Raw genomic sequence first — 14,268 nt, forward strand, 5'->3', positions numbered from 1 at the left:
ATTACGCTAAAGCCCTCTGCATCGTTATTACGGAAACAGATAAGTGAAACAACGAGCCAATTTCCCCAAATATAAAGCGTTAAAGAAATATATTTTTTGAAAATGCACCTTTTGACTGTCGGTAAATTGAAAATAGTTAGATAGCTTTCAGTACACACACCTAGCTTAGTTCTTGTAGCGGAGAAAGCTGCTAGCATAATTTGTAAGGGGCGTGAGCAAAGATTGTTTTTCCTTCAGTTAGCTAGGGGGGTTTACAAAGCTACCAACTTTACAAACGAGAAAGGGACACCTCAGAGGAGTTCTGTGTAGCTGCTGCTGTAACTTAGTTAGCTGTGGTCGGTCAGTGGGCTTCAGTCCGAGCAGTTTGCTTAACCTCAAGAACTCAGCTTTCTAATTTACAGGCCCTACACAGCCATGTCCAATTACACAGGTGTTTTCACTTATGTTCTCTGATTAGACCTTTTTCCTCAGGACACTGTAGGCTCGATAGACTGTGACTGATTAGCATCACCTGCTCATTTTGTCGCAGCTGTTACGCCTCAGATGGTTTGAGGTATATAATTAAGTTGTTTTACTTGCCACATGTTTAAGTTAACCCTTAAGTACAATACAGTACAGGCTGCTTTGGAGTTGGACGAGCTGGCTAACTAGCAGGGTAAAAACATGCTTGTAGCTTTCATGCTAATCTAAGCTTAAATAAAACGAATGCTAAGACAATAAATGTTCACAACCATGCCAGGGAATGAAGGTAAAAAAGTGTTTTTTCCAAAATGTAATCATTGTGACGAGAGAAATATAGTTTCTGCTTAAGGTAACGCAATTTAGTATTCTAAGAGTGAATTTATGAAGAATGTATTCTTGTCGCAGATGACAGTTTGAATTAACCAATCGACATCTCTCCGTACGTAGTGTCCAAATTATGATCGTATGAACAGTCCCCATCTGATAAATGATAAATTACCACGAAAGCACTTCGATGTGTGAAGCCGGCTTTGTTTCGTTTTTTTCTACTATTGCTTTCGTAGCTGGAAAGCTTTTACATCCATTCTCGTTAGGCCCTGCCGGGTCTGAGAGAACTTGCAGTGGGGGGTCTCGCTGGCATGCCAGACAACTAAGACTTTTAGCTGAGCCTCCTGTGGTTTTCTGGAGCACTGCAACGAGAATCTGGCTGTCGGTGTACAGGAGTATATGTGCAGTATGCACTTCATTGCATCTGTTTTATGTACAGGCTGTGTAATAATAAATATGGACGGTGCCAAGTCGTCCTGTGGTGCATCAGTATGGCATTGGGTCGAATCAGTTCATACTTACAAAAATGTTTTGCTAAATGAATGAATCATACATCATTTTGTTTCTGGAGTTTTGTTTTCTTTCATCTCGCTTGGGCAGATCTTGGGATTTAAGTGTTTTTCAATGAATATGATGTAATGGATTATTGTTTCATGTTGTATTTCTGAAGCAGTGAGGTTTGATCAAGTTCAGCTGTGAGGCTAACTTTGTTAACATTACTGAGCCATACTTGAATCTTTACCTCAGTTACTTCAAGTGTATTTGGATGATTTGTTTTGTGTTGGTTTCAGAAAAAATTAGTTAACGCTCTTTTCGAGCTCAGTCGTAGGGCAGAATTTATGAATTTAACCATGCTACAATCTTTGAAGATTAGGAAGTGCGGTTTTTTTTCTCTATCAGAAATATAATTGATATAATTGCTCATTAAAAAAAATACATCAGCTTTGGCTCAGCGCTGCTTGCATTGTTCCAACAGCCTGAAGGATGGACAGGTGAGCTTGTGACCGTAAAATCTCAGTTTTTTGCTGGGAAAAATCTAGATTTATAAAAAGCAGTAATCCCTATTCTCCCATACGGTTCTTTCAAAAGTGAAGCGCTTCGCCTCTAAATTGGTCCAAAGGTGTTGCTCAGCAGCCAAGAGCCCCGCATGTGTGTAATTCTCCCCCTCCAATGCAATCCCTCCCTGAGTGCATGTGTTTTGCTGTAAATAAGAGTGTGTTTTCTCGGGAACTTTGCCTGACTAAATGAGGTTTAAGATTTAAGATGCTTCAGGGAGACCCTTCTCTTGCTACATTACTGAGGTTGAGTTCAGCATAGGCCGGGAGCAGTATCCATCAACCAAGGCTGCGCAATTACAAGTGACAGAAAGTTGAACGCTAAAGAGTCGACTCTTCAGCTTCTGAGACTAGGGATGCCTCTACGGAAGTCTACGGCCAACATGGCAAATAAAATACATAAAGGGCTGTCTAAATGGAAGCGTTCGGCCAACCTGGCAAAAATATAAAGACATGGCTCCACACGGTTGAAAACCCAATTATGAATTAACAAAATCACCATTTGTGTCCAGCATTGTGTGAATTAACGGCAGAGTCAGCATTAGCGCTGTTACCATGTTAAACTGTAGATGTGTCTCCACTTTAAATATGATTGTTGACGAGTCAGTTACTTTGAATCCTCAAAAATCAGAAGACACCCGATAAAAAATATCACACCAACAGCAGCCGAAACATTTTAATATATCATGCTCTTTACTGTGCACTCCAAACATTTCCTCCTTGGGCGTGATGTACGCAGCGCTAAGAGAAGATAGCAGCAGCACTCACAGGTAATATATTCAGAGTCACTTTTTATTGCATGGGTACTCAGACTTTTTTGGTGCAGGAATGTATTCGCACAAACTGAGAACCAGTAGAGCACAGTAGCGAGCTCTGAGTATCAACAACGTTCCACATTTGCAGAGGCGTGCTTCAGGGGGCTCAATAGATTGCTGCGTATTTTTTGAAGGCAAGTTAGCAGTTTCCTGCCACAGAAAAAGTCACTGGGATTTTTCTCAACCGGATTTTGGATTATGGCAGAAATGAGCTCAGTGGCAAGTGTGTGACACTTACATGTTTAGTTCAGCAAGATCATCTTTATAAATTAACATTGCTTTCGTGTTTTTTTTTTTAGTTAGCAAGCTTCAAATTGAATAAAAAACAGTTTGCAGCAACCGTGTTAACTGGTGACTTTCTGACGAATGTGTCTGCGATTGCCGGTAGTAACTTGCGTAAACAGTTGGCATAGATAATAAACACAGATGGGGACTTATTTCAAAATGAAATGAAGGCTATTACGAGGACACCTTCGGGTTTTATTTTCCAACTGACCAGTTAACTCGGTCCACTTGTTAAACCGAATCACCTGCTATGGCTCCATTAAACTGCCACTGGACTGATCGTACCCATTTTAAAACTCAATAGACTCAAAACTCTGACCTTTTGTGCATGACAACAGACAATGTAGTTGTAGGCATCTAGTAACTTGTGTGCTCATCATTTTCCGCTACTGTTTACTACTCACTCACTAATAGCATAGTTCGCATTTGCGATCTTTGGTGGTCAATGGCCTTGCATTACATTACATGCTATTGCACTCCGCCATACTTTACCGTTGCCAAACTATCTGTGCACACTAGCGTGCGTCGTCATTGTTGACAAACTGTTCAAGAGTTCATAGCAACAGTAGCTAAGGGAGGTGGGGCTTAGCAAAGGGTCAGTTGTTACGGCCTTAAAAGCTCTCAAATCTCATTCAGATGTAGAGTTGCATTCACTGCCCTGGGAAACATCGCAGTTATGTTTTTATCAGTTAATAAAACATGACCACCATAAAAAACGTGAGATTCGCTTGTATGTTAAACGTCAAGACAATGTTGGAACGAGATCGTTCCTTCAGGGGAGTTGCCTGGAGCTCTTTGCACTCAAGTGCGCCGTCCAGGATTTGCAGACCAAAAACCGTTAGCAAATCTTGGACATGTGTCTCAGCTTAGATGAACATGATGTCCCCTGCCACCCAATCACTCCCCCTCCACCCTTGTTTCTTTCTCTTTCTTCCTCTCTCTCTCTGTCCATCTTTCCCCTCCCAACGCTCCCTTTTCTTTATTGTACTGCCAGAATCCGCAATGTACCTGCCATCGCTCTAGAACTGGCTCTCAACAACAAATTTGAGTCATGACAGCAGCTGGCAGAAAGAAGAAAAAAAAGACTCTGGCCCTGTTCTGGCGAGCAGCAGCTGCACACATCTAGGGTCCCGCAATCTGGATACCTGGCCCGAGAGCACAGAGAGAAGGTGGAGGGGAGTGGGGGGATATCAAAAACACCGATCCCAAAACATAAAAAATTGCAGAGAGACAATAATTGTCTCTCTGCCTGAGATAGTTGGGATCTCGGGGGGACAAACGCATACTATACGCGGGCATGTCAAAGTCCCGGATCGTCATATTTTGCGGTTTTGACGACTCTGGAGGCAGCCTTTTGTGTAGTGTTGTGACGCTGAAGGTTTCCGCGTTGTTAGCGTCGGGAATCGGTCGCTGTTAACATTGCAACGTGTGGTTGGTGGCTAGTTTTCAGGCAACAAAACCACTTAAGGTGGAAACCAAAAATGTGTTTACGTATGTAAAGTGGGCGGTCTGCGGAACAGTGCCGGGGTGAGTTCTCATTAACATGGTGCTAATTACATTACATTACATTACAGTCATTTAGGGACAACCTTTTATCAAGCGACATTTTATACATATCATTCACCCATTCACACACTGATGACAGGCTACCATGCAAGGTGCCTTTGTTAAAAACCATCAGACTCTGTGTTAACTAACATTCATGCAACATCCAGTCCAGCTGTGGCACATGAGGTAGAGCGCTTGTCCCGTAACCACAAGGTTGGTGTTCAAACCTTCCCGGCAACACCGATGGCAAGCCTTCAGGAGCAACTTGAGGTTAAGTGTCTTGCCCAAGGACACATCGACTGCATTGCCCACTGCCGGGATGGGTATCGCCTCAAGCACCATGTTACACCCTCTGATTGGAGAACTACCTTGCTCTCCACTACACCACAGCCGCCCCCTCTCGAAACTGCAGCACTACTCAAATTAATTGATATCCTTTTACCCCTTTTTGGTAGAGCTGTAAAATATAAAACGGTGGTCAACACGGCGACCATGTTGAAATCGAGCCAAAAAATAAGCACGGCCCATCCCCCAGAGGCAAAGCGCGTGTGTTTCTCCACCATTAGTTAAGGATCAACAAAACCTCATGGTTTGGCTTGAAATAAAGTAACGAAACACAGAACGTCACGTGACATAATGTCGTCAGTAAAAACTACCCAACTTTTGGTTTCACACTGGACGCGAACACTGGTCCCCTGAGTCAAAGTCCTCCCAACCCTCCCTTAGAAGACTGTCAACTACGTCCATTGCTATGAGCGTCTTATATTAATGACACAAATGAGTTTACATTGGAGTCATTTGAAAGCTCGGTGCATCTCACACATGCGCTAAAGGGTGCGTTGTGCGTCGGTATCATGACGATGCAGCCCAAGATGGTATTTAGAGCCCTGAGAGGGAGACCAGTCTGGCGTAAAAGCACATACTGTGACTTTTGCTTTCAAAATCTGAAAGAAAAAGCAGAGGCCTTATTTATGGATTTCTCTCGTGCAAAAAAATCGTTCTGCACAAAACCAGATCCAGTCCAGAGCCATGATTTATAAAAGCATGCTCACATCAACATCAACCCATTACATTGATCTCTCCAATTCTCTGTCATGCATCAAACTCAAACTGACTCCAGTTAATACCCAAAGGTAAGTGTGGTTGATGTATTTTCATTTGTTCTTGTTGGAATATCCTTTTGCAATAACCATCGAATTAAACTGAGAATAAATCACTGAGCATTTCATGTAATTGAGGGCCAAAGGACCAGACCAAAACAACAGAGCAAAGTGCTGTGTGCCATCCAGCTCTCTCCATTAGAGAGCATCTCCTCTCTGCAGGGTAGAGAGCTCAGGCTGAGCACAGGGAACATCTGACCATAACAACTAGCGAACCGTTTCTTCTTTTCCAGTCTGTCTCGCGGTGTCTAACCCAGCGAGGTCATGACAAGACGACATCAATTGTCGTTTACTCATGACACACTTCAAACTTCCTGAACATGGCCAAGCATGGAGGCAACACACATGGAAGCCAACTCTTTTTTTTGTACTTTTACCCATCTTTAACCTGTGTCTTCCAGGGAGTTTCCCATTCACACAGCTGCTCGGCACAGTGCAACCATGGTCTCCTACAGCCGGCTGCTTGGAGCCGTCCAGTTCAAACTTGTCTTCCTCCTTTGGCCGTTGAAACAGCTGGAGTTTAGGTGCCTTGCTCAAGGTCACCTTGTGTTTTGGGTAAAGAAGGCGAAGAAGCTATAAAATCAAGCTTACTTTGAGTGTTTTAAGATGTTCTTCCGATCAGAAGCACGCCGCGCTAACTTGTTGGTCGCTGCTTCTACGTAAATATAACAGTATATTATAACGTATTCTTGACCGTGCATTCTCCTTCCTTTATTCTCTTTCCCCAGGGCATTGCCGGTTTTCTGATTGGCTCTGTGTCACTGCAGTGCAGGCCGTACATGCAGATGAATGGCGCCTCCCGCCAGCGTTTCGCATTTCGCATTATTTAGCTACATTGTTTTGGAAATGTAAATTTAGTTTTGGCCCACTGATATCCAAACTCACCACTCTTCCATATCTCTTTCCATATTGTTCTGTTCGCTGCTACAAGGATCCACTAAATGCTCTTTTAGATGACCAGCGTGGCTAGTTTGTCGCCCTAAAGTCTCATTTGATTGAGTGCATCATCAGTCATCAAACATTTTAAATCTTTTACACAAGAGAAAATACGGTGATTTGATGGAGAAATGATATTGACATATGTTTGTCATGTAACCACTTATAAATGAACACTTAGCACAGGGGCACAGGATTAAAACCGGGAAAATGTAGTTTTCATTTCAATTGGACTTTAAAGGACAAAAAGAGGTTGCTGCTGCAACAAACAAGAGAGCAAAATTGTATTTCTACCTCTAAGCTTGATTCATTCATTTTACCAAACAGTTTATAAACTGTTACTTGGCCATCAGTACCAGTTTCTGACAAAGGATATCAATAAGCCCTTTGTTGGTATGTGATTATTTATTCATTTTACAGTAGGCATTTTCCTCTTCTTACATAAAATTCCTTAGCGTTTCTAGCCATCTGCGAGTGGTAACGCGTGTCTGTCTTTTATTCGTAGTCCAGCAACTATAAACCATCACAGTCAGTCAATTCTGGAAGAATGTGATGATGTGAACATTAAATCTTGCCTCTGATCCATGGAAGCTTTCTGCCTCTCATAAACTTTCTGGTTGAAACTAAAAGGAATCAGAAATTTTCTTGTTTGTCTTGGATGAAGTGGCAAAATTGTAATTTGGGATTTTAAATCATGTTGAATCCTGTTGTATTTGCTACCTAAACTATGAAAAGATGGATTATTTTACACCAATTGTGTAACAGAAGTCAACCTAATGTTCTACATAATTATCCAGAAGGAACATAAAAGTGTTGCATAAAAATGTTTTGCAGTTTTTTAATGAGCATTAAATTGTTCACTATTATAAACACTGTCTTTAAGCAATATGAAGATGGAAAGTTCACCTTTGCTTTTGTTGCAAGGTTTTGGATTTTCATTATGCCACGAGGAGGTGTAATAACACATGTTGTGTTGTACATTGGGAGGAGGTCAATTTGACCTAAGTATAAATGGAAAAAATAACAAATCTACTGGTTTAAAAAGAAAACATCCTTGTGTTAAGCTATCACCGTGTCAACTCCAGACATCAAGCGCTAAATGGTTTGAAATGAATAGCTCCAGTTCCCATGTTCTGTTGTCCAGTTGCCAAGTGTTAAGCGTGTGGTTACAATTTGGACCGAGGACGGGGTCTTTAAGAGCCTGGGCCGACGACCTCACGGCGAGACCTGATGCGAGCTATTTGGAGCTCTGCATGAGCCTGTCCGTCAGACCGAACGGAAGGCAGCGGGGCTTCCCCTCGAGTTGTTTGGTAAAAATAAGTGTGTGCTTTGGCCTCTTCACCCAGCATCCCCGTTTCACAGAGTCCGCTCTAAAACCACTGGGAGGAAAGCGAGAGCACTAATTTGTCCATGCAGCCTGGTGAGCCTGTTCATTGCACATCCCTGCTGAAGCACAATGACACATTCACCTCATGGGGAGAGCTGGTCTTATTAGTGGCAATTTATGCCCTGACTCCTCTCGCCTCTGGAAAAACATGTTGTCCTAACTGGCTGCTTCATCCACTGTATCTTTCCATCAATTAAGGCTTTTACATTTTCTGCCTGTCCTAATATAAATTGATATACAGTGTATCGATGGCCTGATCCTTATACTGTTTATTCAATAAAATGTTTGTGACCAGCGACAACCTCCTCCTGTAAACGGTTCACTTAAAATGCTCTCAACTCGACTCAACCTTTCTAAAACATTTCTTTCTTTCTTTCGATTTCCATTAGCAATAGAAAACAAAGTAATGGATGGTACCTGCTACTTTTTTTGGTTTTCTTTTTGCAAAAGTATTGGATGGTACCTTGTCATTTTTGGTTTTAGATTAGCAAAAGTTATGCATGGTACCTTGTACTTTTTGGGTTTTCCATCAGCAAAAGTTATCGATAGTACGTGATACTTTTTTTTGTTTCCATTAGCAAAAATGATGGATAGTGCTTGGTACTTTTTTGGCTTTCCAGGAGCAAGAGTTATGAATGTTACCTGGTACTTTTGGGGGTTTTCTATTAGCAAAAGTTATGGTTGGAGGTTGCAAGCCAGATGAGCCGATACTAAAAGGTAGAGTTAAGCCTGCAGACCATTTTATTGGTCAGAGAAAAAAGTCACTGGAATCGTCACTTGTGCGACACGGGACATCCTGCACAAAAAAAACGCCATTTTAAATAACTAAGCTACCGTCAATAGCGGTTTGAGCCTTCATCGAAGGGGATAATATCTGCAGCGGAAGACAAACTAGAGAAAATGTCCTGCTACCAAAAGCAAGTCGGGTCAAGCTGGACCGCGCATTGTACATTTGGCATACGATCAATTAATGTGTCTTTTTGTCACAGACAAATATGATCATTGCTATTTAAATTCAAGGTTACATTTTCAAATAGAGGAATGGTCTATTATTTACCTCGAAGGAAAATTCCCCTTGCTCTAATTTACAACCTCAACTTTTATCTCGATCAATTCAGTAAAACCGAAATTCCACAGCATTAATTCAATGAGTACAACAACATTGTAATTTCACATCGACCACAATATGCTGCTGGCTTTCTCTACTCTAACATAAATATTGTTTTAATTCACGTTTCTTTTCCCAGCTGTTTCTATTTTACACCTTTTTGGGGGATGCAGAAAAACTAGGTACTGCTCGGAAACATTTCCTGCACAAATGGTTCACAATAAAAACCTGTTAAACTCCCTTCCTTTCCTAATTAGTGTTAAAAATAATAAGTGAATAAAACTAGTATCTGTTGCAACATGACTTTTGTCTCTTAAACTCACCTGTCAGGGGACTCAGGATCGAAACAGGTCTTGAAGACGTCGGTGACCTCCGGGTCACAGCAGTCTCCATCATCGTAGTCATAGTGTATGCTGTTGCACTCCATGTTACAAACTCCATCCTGCCTCTTCCAGTTGTAGCAGGGCCCCAGTCTAAGGCAGTCCCCGCCATCGTTGCCAGTCCTCGGGTGGTCGCACTCGGGGTCACACTGGCGGTTCCCGATCTTCCCAATTCGACAGTTGCTGAGGATGAACCGCTGCCGGAAGCTGGAGTTTCTGGCGGTGTGCACATTCAGATCCAGAGTGATGTTATAAGGGTGGAAGGCCTCGGTAAGAGCCTGGTGCTGGAGCTGGATCTGGGCTTCGGACACGGTGGGGTTCCCACCGTCGTCATCGCAGAGGTTGACGACCCGGTACCGAACCTGCTTGGTGCCGCGGAGCTGCCAGTTGTTGTTGTAGCCGAAGATTATGTCGGTGTTGTCGCAGGGTGTCAGGCCGCAGGGTGGCGGCAGGAACGAGGAGACAAGTTCTTGTTCGGGGACGGGAGTGGTGATGATGGTTGGATGGAGGCCAACTTTGTATGGAGTCCATTGCTCTTCCACCTGAAGCAAAATTAATATTTCAATTCATTTTAATACTACAGTATAATGATAAAACAAGAAATGCTGATAATAATATGATGTCATAAAAGAAATCTGCAAATACTAAACAACTGAAAGTGTAGAAACTAAATAAAGTCAGTTACCTTGGTGAAGTCGGCCCACATCGCCAAGATTGGCTCCCTTTTGTCGATGAGCAGTGGCCGCTTCAGCAGCTCCCCGTGAGAGCGGGCGTAGCCCCACAAGACCACGCCCCCTATATGGCCCCTGAAGCTGTGTCCCTGATCCGATTGGTTGCTGCCGAGGAAGAGGGTTCTGCACGTCTTCATGAAGGGACTGTAGAGATTCCCCGCCTGGAGACTGCTCTCTCCCACCTGAGGGGAAAGGCGGAGGGGAGACGACAGCCGAGAAGATTGTGTTACGAACGTGATAAAAGCGTGACGGTCCAATTAAAAGACAATTTCCTGAATTCATTGGACTTTTCAGGAACAGAACATTTAGACTGTCATGGTTTTACAGCTGTTGTTGTGGCGATGTCGCTCTGGGAGCTCTCCATCTGGTTGTCAACTAAATAAAAAGCATACTACATGTTCACTGTATTCCCCTGAATGATCTGATTGGCTGACACTACAATGGCCTTCACATTAATCAGCTGTGCTGTGCTCTGTCCAAAAACATAGAAACAACTGCTTGCATGTGAATATTATGATGCATTGCTGATGGGATGTTCAACCACCAGATCGGTTACCCCGAAATGAAATGATTGATAAGTCCAGGATGGCCCAATGACAAACTAGTATTGTTCTTCACTTTGTCCTACATCATATGACTGGATGATGAAGAAGTGAGCAGTATCATTTAAGAGATAAAGATTGTTTGACAAAACAAATCAAGGTTTGCTTGGTTGTCATGACGATAGATCTGTTGACAATGCAAGCTTAGTAGCTGTCGTGATTTCATCTATTGCACTTTATGGGCTAAACTTGAAATACCTTGAAAAAGATCATGTGATATAGGTGAAAAACCCGGAGAAGCCAATAAGTGGACCGTAAGAAGATGTTGCTTTGTCAAACTGTGAACCAAAGCTTGACCTAAACCTCACACACCTTAGCTCCATCGACATACAGGCTCATGTTGTGGCCGTTGTAAGTGGCCATCAGGTGAGTCCAGGCGTTGGCCCGGTACCGCTGGTGGCTGTAGACGGTGGTGGATTTCACGGCTCGGTCTGTGCGAAGCGTGAAGTAGAAGCGTGCGTCTTTGTCGGCGGTGGGCTCAGCGGTGCGGATGCCCACGGACCAGCCCTTCTCACTCAGTGAATGGGAACAGTTGTCGAATACACCTTTGTGGTAATGGGGAAAAGAAAAATTGTAATCTTAAATTAATAAAAAAAAACAAAAAAAAAAAACATTATCTTGCAGAGTCAAACAACGACAAATTTACAAATGATCATTTCCCTCCAGAAAACATGGGGCAACACAGAAAGGGAGGCAGAGAGAGGCCGACACACACAGAGACTGGAGAATAGACAGAGACGGCGGGAGAGAACAGAGAGGGGAAGGAGGACGGAGGAGGTATTTCACTCAGCCAAGGCATGGCCCTGATGTTTCCATCTGCCTTTTGCAACAGACACACACAGACCCACATCTGCTCCCCAGATGTGTTACACTGGGACAGCGAGGGGTCAGGGAACCCCTTCACCCTCCTCAACGCTGGACGGGCTTGCACATGTGTGCATGTTTACACACAGTGTGTGTGAGTGTGTGAAGTCTGGCAACTGGAGAGAACTAACCCTTAGGAGGTCCATGCAATCTATGCATACCTACTGTAACACATGAAATGCTAAAGGTGCTACATTTCACACTTAATTTTAGGTAAACAAAACGGGGAGGGCTTTGTTTGAATAAAACTTGAATTAAGCTTAAGTTTTCTGTCTTTCATCAACAGCAGAAGGCTGTGGTGAAAAAGTACTGCCAAAAAAGTGACAGCGTTTTGTTTGCGACAGGAAAACACAGGCTTTATGGGGAATGCGGTTTTTATGTTGTGAGGCATTTGCTCTACCACACAGTGTAGGGCGACTAATGTTTCAAAGCTGCGTTTCATTTTTCTGTTTTTGTTTGTTGTTTGGGGCCACAAGCCAAAAAAACAACATTGACATCATATCCCCGCCATATGGCAAACATGTTAGCAAACAATTGGCTATTTTTTCACATTCAGGGAGCATTCAGAGCTAAAAAGCAAAGATCTGGGCCAGAAAACCAAAACAATGAGCTGAAAGATGCTAAAACGCTGTCATGTTAATATAAAAATATTGACTGGTGCTGCTTTAAAAATGCTAAAAGTGTATGCTTTTGCATGTAATAAAAATGCCATAGTCATCATGAATTCACCTTAATTCTTTAAGTCATATAGCATGCGTTACACTTAGCCTAACAAAGTCGCTATTCTTTTTCCTCATAGACAGAAGTACAGTAGTGTTTGCTGAACACCCACTTTTTAAAAATGCCAAACTATTGAGACCCAATTCCCAACAGGCCCTCACCTATCAACCACTTCCAAAGCAAATTTGTGCGTAAATGAACGTTTCTGACCATCTCAACATTTCCGCATATCCTTATATTATCTTGTAAATGTAAACCAGCCATTTTGAAAAGATATGCGTTTGATAAATCACAACTTTGTTTAATGTCAAAGGTTTACTGTAGATATAGATCTCATAGGAGCAATATACAACATTCAGAGCGTTAATATAGCAGCAAACAACTATCTGTTAGCGTGGTTAGCAGCGAGCCGCGTCGCCATGTTGAGAGCCACTGAAAGGCCACAAAAACGCTCCCAATCTCCAATTATGCACCTTTAAATAAAAAACTAATGTATTTGGCTAGCCAAAACCATTTTTGGGGGGAACGACTGGTATATATTAAGGATCTAAATTGGCTTAAAGAATACAAGATAGCTTTTAACTCCCGTTTTTTTTACACATAAATATATTCAAATCAAAAGGAGAAAACAAGGTGTTCTACGGTTTATAAGGAAGCAAGGGGTTTCAAACTTTTCAAACCTGTCCATTTTAAAATCAAATCCAGTTTTAAGACTGAAGTCATTGACTTTCTCGGTTTTCAACATGTCATTTTAACTTTGTACAGTATTGCCCACTTGTTGAATTAGCTAGAACCAATATATATTTGCCAATACTTTTTTTCTTAATTCATACTATTAAGAAAAAAAGAAGAATTTGTGTCATCATGACAAACAAATAGATTTCATCAGATAATAACTGACCATTAGGAGTCAAACCGTCAATGTCACGTCTAGCAGAGACAATGGGAGTTTGTTTTTCACTGTATTTATCAAGATTCCATTCAGGACACTACAAAGACAAAAGGCCAATGCCGCCCTTCACATAAGGAAGCAATGAGGGGGAAGAAAACTTGAGCAGTCGGATCTTTGATCAGAGTAAATGTGAGCGGACGTAACAGTTTGTGGTCTCCCCTCACTATCTGGACAGCTGCAGCCTATAGCGCTTTGGTGTTGCTTTGTCAAAAACATGCAGATTTTGCTCTGGCTAATCACCTGGCCCCTCTGTGCACAACAACTTTAGCATCCGTCAGCTGATTTGACCTTGGAGAGGCTGACGTACTGCGGTAAGCGGGCTGACGTACTGCGGTAAGCGTGTTGCCTCACTTCCGGTTCTCAGCGTAGTTGATAGCGTACTTTTCGCAGCTCCAGCGCGCATGCGTTGAAACGTCCTTCTACTTCTCTCCTTAGCGCGAAATCGAAATTCGGAAAACCAAAACATGGCAAAGAAGCGAACAGAAAACTTTGTCTGGACAGACGAGGAGGTTGAGCTATTGCTGCATACAACAGTTGATTACAAAGCCTTCAAATGCACTGTTATGTGGACTACTCGGCTTATTTGCTGAAATGACTCCTGGATAGTTATAAAAGCAGATAGAATCTCCGACTGATGGATATAATCCGACTGTTAATTTCCTGTATGTGTGGCCATTAAAATAATGTTGATTCTGATGTTTGTTGGTGTTTGGCTGTACTGCACATGGGTATGACGTCAACGCGTAGGCAAGGATAGCCAGCGTGCGCAGCTCAGAGCACACTTTTGCGTTTTCAACCCTTTAGACGGGAACGTGACGGTGGAGCGTTTTTAAGATTTCCACTCTGGAGGGTGGGTTCATTTTTTTGCGTTTTTAAGCCCCAAAAACGCTGTCGCCGTCTAAACGAAAGGCACATCTGATAAAATATTTTGTCGGT

General features: G+C 42.5%; 1 protein-coding gene across 1 annotated transcript in view; it reads right to left on the bottom strand.

Moving 5' to 3' along the window:
• Positions 1-14,268, bottom strand: part of pappa2 (pappalysin 2) — a 91,331-nt gene that overhangs the window by 63,964 nt on the left and 13,099 nt on the right. Inside the window, 3 exon segments of the mRNA XM_054603249.1 lie at positions 9,407-10,005; positions 10,149-10,376; positions 11,109-11,341. Coding sequence (XP_054459224.1) covers positions 9,407-10,005; positions 10,149-10,376; positions 11,109-11,341 — 1,060 coding nt within the window.

The sequence above is a fragment of the Anoplopoma fimbria genome, chromosome 8 (genome assembly GCF_027596085.1).
Source record: "Anoplopoma fimbria isolate UVic2021 breed Golden Eagle Sablefish chromosome 8, Afim_UVic_2022, whole genome shotgun sequence".
NCBI classification, from domain to species: domain Eukaryota; kingdom Metazoa; phylum Chordata; class Actinopteri; order Perciformes; family Anoplopomatidae; genus Anoplopoma; species Anoplopoma fimbria.